This window comes from Triticum urartu, chromosome 2A (assembly GCF_056163025.1).
Source record: "Triticum urartu cultivar PI428250 chromosome 2A, HENAU_Tu73, whole genome shotgun sequence".
Taxonomy (NCBI): Eukaryota; Viridiplantae; Streptophyta; class Magnoliopsida; order Poales; family Poaceae; genus Triticum; species Triticum urartu.
In genome coordinates, this window is record NC_141874.1 from 154,536,754 (window position 1) to 154,544,589 (window position 7,836).

The following is a 7,836-nucleotide window of genomic DNA, read 5'->3' on the forward strand; positions in this document are numbered from 1 at the left end:
TGATGGACCGAGGATTTTTCACTTTGGGAATAAGAACAATGGTAGTATCATTTACACCTTCGGGCATAATTCCTGATATAAAGAATTGCTGAACCGCCTTAACAATGTCCTGTTTAATTAAACCCCAATTCCTCTGGAAGAATCTTGCAGGAAAACCATCCGGACCTGGTGCTTTTAGAGGACCTATCTGAAAAAGGGCATCACTAATCTCTTCCTCAGAGAACGGTTTACACAATTCCTCATTCATATCATCATTGACGAGGGGTTTCACCAAGGGAATAATATGAGAAGGATCAACATTAGTATCACAAGAATAAAGATGCTAAAAGAAGGAATTTGTAATACCAATGATTTCATCCACATTCTAAGTAATAGACCCATCACTCCTTTTAATAGAGGAAATATTATTTTTCTTCGCCCTCCAAGAAGCCTTTCTCTGAAAGAACTTCGTGTTACGGTCCCTCAAAAACATTTTCTCAATGCAAGACCTTTGCTTCCACATGACTTCTTCCTTTAATAGAAGTCCGTCCATCTCCAGGAGAATTTTCCTTCTCTCCAGCACAGCTGCCCTATCACTTCTTTTAAACAGAAGATTTAATCTTTTACGAGCAGCCTCCATCTTTTTTGGCAGATAACCAATATGCTCCTGACTCCAAGAGTGCAGGTCTTTCATTAATTTATTGAGATTAGTCGCCACATCCTTTAAATCCCTAACTTGCGAACTATTGCTCCAAAACGCCCTAACATGTTCATCCAAAGCCATACTTTCCCTCTCCCAAAAAGCTTCATATCTCAAATGCTTGTTAATAACGACATTAGGCCGACTACCCATCAACTGAATAAACAAAGGATAATGGTCTGACCTGGAGGAAATAACATGTTGTACCTTGCACTGTGGGAACATAGCAGTCCATTGAGGGCATGCCACCGCCCGATCAAGACGCACTTTCACATTTTGGAGGCCATCCTGCTTATTATCATACGTCCAAGGCACTCCATGAAAACCCAGATCAAATAAATTGCAATCCGAAAGAAGCTCCCGGAAATTTGCCATGAGCTTAGGCGATCTTTTAGTACGAGAACAATGCTCATACTGCCAATAGCTTCATTAAAATCGCCAACCATAAACCAGGGACTAGAACCCAGAAGTTTAACTCGTCTCAAAAGCTCCCACATGACATACCTTTGGGTCGCCTTTGGTTCTCCATAAACACAAGTGCATCTCCATCTTGATCCATCACTGTTACATATGTACAGATCAATAAAATGGTCCCCAAATTTGTTTAACTCCACAGAGAAGCTCTCATCCCAGAAAATCGCTAAGCCACCACCTTTGCCTTTACCCGAAACAGAAAATACATTTTTCATACCCAAACGGTACCGCAAACTTTCAACATAATCTTTATTTTGCCTAGTCTCAGAAATAAAAATGATGTTGGGTCGGTAAGCTTTATTGATACAAACTAATTCTTGAACTGTACGAGGCCGACCCAGCCCTCTATAGTTCCAACTGATCATTTTCATCACACGCGCCCATCAATTGACCAACAGCCCCCGGGTCGGTAGCATCCTTAACAGAGCCCTCATCATCTTTTCCCTCCCCCACAGACTCTCTCCTTCTACCCTGAGCCACCTCCTCTCCACCATCTACCTCTTTTGTTACATGCACCATATTCCCATCTATGCCTACCTGGGTCTCCACCCTCTCCCCACATACTTTTTTACAAGCAGGTGGCACTACATTGACTCCCTTGGATTCTACACTCTCAGAGCTAGTACTTTTAAAACTAACCACAAGGTTCTAGCCATCAGGCATGCGTCTCTTGTTGCCCACCGAGCTTATGAGAATCTCAGTAAAAGCCGCCTTGCCACTGGAAAGGTCGCTACCACTGTTCGGGGGTGTAGGGACCCCAAACTGGACGTGCGTCGTGCAAGCCGCCTGCACGACAGCACGTTCCTCTTGCTCCTCCCTATGCAGTCTTCTCCATCGCGCCAAGTTCGTCGAGCCACCAGGGGTAGCCAGACTGAGGCCGCCACCCCAGCAGCCTTGTCCACCTTAACGCACGCTCCAGCAACATTTTGAGGCATCACACCGGCTTCAATGCCCCCGGCAAGGAGCAGGGCAGCAGTAGACCCAAGATGGGCGCCCTCATTAGCAGTCTGCCCTCCCTCATGTGCAGCATCAACAGGGAGGGCATCTGCCGGTCCGTCCGCAGCACCAGCAGAAGGCTGCGCCCCTTCACCGGCCGCCAGCAGATCAAGCTGGCTGTCGTGGGCAGCCAACGCCTTTGACAGCTCCTGGATGGCGCCCTCGCCACCTTGGTCACGATCCTTAGTAGGGTCAGTCAGCGAAGGCCACCCCACCTGGGCAACCCCTGACCCTACTGCGTGGTCGTCCTCTAGTCCGCCCTTGGCCGGATCACCCCGCAGCTGCGGGCAAGCCTCCACCGTCAAGTTCTGCACCGCAGTCGACACGGCAGGGACGACCTTCTCCGGAAGCACGACAGGTTCCCTGGACTCCCTCTCTTGGACCACCATGAAGAGGGTCTGTCCTCCGCGGCGCTCTGGACCAACCCCCACCTGAGGCCTCTTCCAGAGCACTGGCGCCTTGATGTCGATGGAGAAAGAAGGTTGTCGGAGCTCTTTGGGAATGCTGCAAAAACTGGCCGTGGTATGCCCCAGCACGCCACAGCAAAAGCAAAATCTAGGTAATTTTTCATACTTTACATCATACAGGACCTCTTTTGTGTTGCCGTCCAACATAGTTTCGACGGTGTCGATGACTTTCCGTAGTGGCTCCTCCACACGATGCTTAGCCCGGACACGAAGGTGCTCGTCGACGATCATCTTGTCCTTGTGGGAGACCGCGACCACTTTGCCGAGCTTGTTGCCCATCACTTTGCCCATCTCCACCGTCTTGAGTGGGACAGGAAGGCCCCAGATTTGTACCCAGATCTTGATGGAGTCGAGGGGCACGTCTTTCGGATTTCCCCTCCCGTCGAAGGCCGCAAGCACCACAACATCATCTCTGAAATGCCATGGCCCAGCATGCAAAACGTGACTCCGGTCACCCTCCTCCTTGAAAGTGATGATGAAGCGGCGGTCTTCACTGGTGACACGCTGGGCCACGGCATCGCCGCGTAGCCGCCACGGTCCTCTGAGCTCGTTGACGACCATCTTGGGGTCAACCGGGTACGGAGAGAGCACCCGGCCGACCACCTCCCGAAGAGCCGCCTCCAGGTTGATGACGATTGGCTTGTTGGGAGCCCTCGAGCTCGAGGCCTCCTTGATCTTCCCGTATCTACGGAGTTGGGGAGGCGCCGCCGCAGCCGTGAAGCCAACGACAGTTTTAGGAGTGGTGGTGATCGCCAGCCGAGCCGGGCCACCCACTGTTGCCTTCCCCTTCTCCAGCATCGGGGTGTTGGTCTTCTCTCTAGCCACTTCATCAGCGGACGCAGGAGCAGAAGTGGCCGCGCTAGCGGCGCCCACGGCGCCATCCGATCCCATCACCGGTGCGCCCAAGTTGGTACCAGTACTCATGGCGCCACCGTCTAGGTCCATCTCTGTCTCCCGACTGGTGGCCATCGGTTCCTGTTTCACACAAAGAGGACAGAGCGCAGACACAGGAGGAACAGAGTACATCCAAAATTGGTACAACTCTCCCTGATTCCCTTCCCTCAAATACTCCCTTGACACCACAAATTTCTCCCTCATACTAACGCTATTAGCGCTGAGAATTAAACCAGCATAATCCCCAATCCCAACGGAAACAAATTTGGAATTAATTTTGGAAGAAACTGATTCTTCACTCTCCCCATAACTCACCTGAATTTGGTCTATCCTTGCCAAATCAGAGACCGAGATCTCAGCCTCAGTCTGACCTGGAAGAATTTGGCGTCCCTCTCCCTTTGATTTCGCTGCAAACGAATCCATCTTAAGGAACGCATCCGCCTTCTCCCGCAATCTCCGCAGACAACCTTTCTGGTCTGTCGCCCGCCGGAGGATTTTTCTCCCCCGCTGTTTGAAGGTGCTCCACTCATCGTTGTAGAGGCCACACACACCCCCACTCACTCCTCCCACCGCCTTGCCCGGCGCCCGGCCAGGCGTCGGCACCGCCTTGCCCTGCACCCGGTCCGGCGTCGGTGCCGCCAAGGGGGTCTCCATCCCCCGTTGTTTGAAGGTGCTCCGCTCCACGCTGGAGAGGCCACCCACCCCCCCTCTCACTCCACCCGCCGCCTTGCCCTGCGCCCAGCCCGGCGTCGGCGCCGCCACGGCGGTCTCCATCGGTCAACGGGTCGCCATGGCTATCGTCAGAGCACCGCATCGATAGGTTATTATTAAAAAAAGACAAGTTTAATCTACTCTCTCCGTCCACGAATAAGTGTACATCTAGCTTTTGTTCTAAGTCAAAGTTTAAATAAATTGACTAACTTTATCGAAAATAGTATTAACATATGTGACATCAAATTGATATATTGTCAAAGTACATTTCAAAACGAATCTAGTGATACTAATTTGGTGCCATAAATGCTTTTACTTTTTCCTAGGAAGATGGTCAAAGTATTAAAACTTTGAATTAAGACAAAAAACTAGATATACACTTATTCGCGGACGGAGAAAGTACAGTTCTAGATTTAGATGGGAGATAATATATTACATCTAAATGTGAAATAGCAAAACTGTATATGTATACTTGTACTAGCATGTACCGTGAACCTTTGTAGTTTTTTTAAAAAAACAAAGGAAAAGACTTATCTCATTCATTAATAAAGAAGGAGAGTTTTAGAGTACAAATTAGTGGCTCCACAACATAGCCCGTCCGTCAACAAAAGGAAAATAACAACTACTCTCGCGGCATGATAATGCTCAGGTGCATAGCTCCTGCCGTGACCCAAAGTTTGGCTTCATCTTGGATTAGTTTTAGAATGTAGAAGGGGGGTGTTGATTTCTTCCTAAAAACTCTAGCGTTCCTCTCATTCCAGATGGCCCAACCGACAAGCATAGTAAGAGAAGCCATGGCCTTCTGGTTCGTCGTATTGGGCTTCGACATGTTTGTCCACCAATGTTTGATGCTGCGCTCCGCCTGCCATTGATGGATCTCGAGAGCCCCTAGGCCAAGCCACTCCTTTACCAATCTCCATACGCGCAAGGTGAACCTACACCGAAAGAAGAGGTGCGCGGACGTCTCGTTTGCCCTTCTGCAGAGGGTGCATAGGCGGCAATTCTCCCAACTTCGCTTCTCCAATCTATCCGTCGTCCATATCCTGTTTTGAATCGCTAACCAAGAGAAGAACTTGACCTTGGGAGGTGCCCAAACCTTCCAAATAGTCTTGTTCATGGTCGTCGTCGTGGAGCCCAAGAACTGGATCCTATAAGCAGAGGCCGCCGAATACTCACCGTTCGCCTCAAATTTCCAGGATATGTCGTCATCAATGTCCGGTGAAAGATGGAATTGTCCAAGCGGACCCAAAGGTCCACAAACTCACAATGTGGTTGATTGTTAGGTTGATGGAAGGATTGATCTTGCGCACCCAAGCATTGTCTCGCAGTGCAACCCTCATCACCCACTTCCTTCGCTTGGAGGCTGTGAAGATGAGGGGGGCGATATCCTTAGGTTTTTTCCCTCTCAACCATGGTGCTTCCCAGAAGGGCGTCTTCCCTCCATTTCCCACGATAATGACAGTGGAGGCGTAGAAGAGGTCCATATCCACCTCCGGGCATGGGTTTCCTAAGCCCACCCAAAGTCTAGTCGGGTCCTTCCACTCCACCCACGGCCATCTCAACTTTAGAGCTCTTGCAAATTTCCCCAATTGTAGCACTCCAAGCCCGCCGAGATGCGTAGGGCGGCAAACAGTCTCCCAGTTGACCTTACATTTTGCACCTGAAGTTTGACTCTGAGCTGACCACAGGAAAGCACGCTCAATTCTATTGACATTGTGTAGCACGCCGACGGGAACGTTCAGGGATGTATGTGGTAGACGACTTGTGAAGTGAGGACCGATTTGACCAAGGCCGCCCGGACTATTGTGGTGATGTTTCTCCCTTGCCATGGAGGAAGCCTTGCAGCCACCTTGTCCTCAAGGTGTTGGTGAACCTTTGTAGTAGCATACTGCATGGAGCAGGGACCATGGGCGGATCCAGTGTGGGGATTATGGGGGCCATGGCCCCCACAAACATTTTGCAAAACATTTTTTTATTAGTGAATGCTTATAATATATTTCCTCCGTCCCACAATAGTCGTAGGCCATTTTGAAGTCAATATATATATTTTGACCAAGTTTTCATGAAAAAAAATGTGAAAATACGAAATCTTTTTCATTAGATTTATCACGAAATATATTTTCATACAATGTATATTTGCTACTACCTCCGTTCACAATTACTCTCTCCGTCTTTTCATACAACACTGTTTCATATTTTTATGTCTAACTTCGATCATTAATATACCAACAAAATATGAGTTATATGCCACAAAGAGTATAGCATCAGACACACATTTCAAGCAACTTTGCCATGATAAATTTTTAATGACATAGAATCCATATTTTGTTGACTAAGTACAAGTCAAAGTTTGACACAAAAAACAAAGTCGGTGACATTGTATACAAAGACAGAGAGAGTATAACATGTTTGAGATATTTCAATATGAACTACTTACAAACTGAAATGAATGAACAATCACACTAAAACATGTTTATGTAATCCGATTATGAAAAAAGTTAGAACATTTTATATTTGTGAATGGATGGAGTATTATAGAAATTGATAAATTTCTCTATAGACTTGGTCAAACATTGCAACGTTTGACTTTCTAAATCATTGTGCACTATATTATATGAGACAAAGGAAGTATTAAATTAATTTGGTGTGGCCTAAATACTTCAATACTGAAGCCCATACAAATAGATTACTAGGTTTCATTCAAACAACTATAATTCAGACTTCAGCTCAAAACCTAATACAACCCATCTCTTCTCCTCATAAATACCATATTCCACGTCTAAACAAATGGCGACACATCCATTATGAAGTTGTTTCTCCGCTTCATTGGAGCTATGTGTAGGACTGGGGGGGAGGGGGGGGGGCAATTGCCCCCAGCTACAAACAAATTTCTGGAGAATTTATTGTTGGAGGGCCTAGATATGGAATTTTTAGCTTTTGACCCTTAAACTGTCATATTCTGTCTTGCCTCCACGACAACTTTTGTCTAGCCCCGCCACTGGCAGGGACCTTTGAATTTTATCAAAAAAGGGAGAGGAACATTTGTGTGACGCCATCAATACAACATGAGATGACGATTATAGAAAGGAAATGAGGTGTTTCGGTACCTTGGAAAATCGAGACGGTATTTTAGTTATGAGTTTTATTAAGAGCACAATCAGCACTAAAAACAAATTATGTGAAAATTAGTTTTAGCGTCAGCAAATCATGTCATGAACCATGATCGAAACCATGTAAGTTCTCTTGCGGATTTTTTAAGATTTTGTTGATGTATTCGAGCAGGTAGGCTTGATATAGGGTCGCTGTTGTTTGGTTTAAATGCCGGCGTAGCAATGGAGCAAGTAGTCGAGGCGAAGATACAGAAGGAAATATGCCCTAGAGGCAATAATAAAGTTGTTATTTATATTTCCTTATATCATGATAAATATTTATTATTCATGCTAGAATTGTATTAACCGGAAACTTAGTACATATGTGAATACATAGACAAATAGAGTGTCTCTAGTATGCCTCTACTAGACTAGCTCGTTAATCAAAGATGGTTAAGTTTCCTGACCATAGACATGTGTTGTCATTTAATGAACGGGATCACATCATTAGAGAATGATGTGATTG

The 7,836-nt window shown here is 46.8% G+C and overlaps 1 protein-coding gene across 1 annotated transcript; it reads right to left on the reverse strand.

Annotated features, from left to right (window-relative positions):
* Positions 1 to 1,540: 1,540 nt before the first annotated feature.
* Positions 1,541 to 4,496, reverse strand: LOC147984347 (uncharacterized). Its single transcript, XM_087543513.1, has one exon. The coding sequence runs from the start codon at positions 4,282 to 4,284 to the stop codon at positions 1,840 to 1,842; it is 2,445 nt and encodes an 814-aa protein (XP_087399639.1). The 5' UTR covers positions 4,285 to 4,496; the 3' UTR covers positions 1,541 to 1,839.
* Positions 4,497 to 7,836: the final 3,340 nt, after the last annotated feature.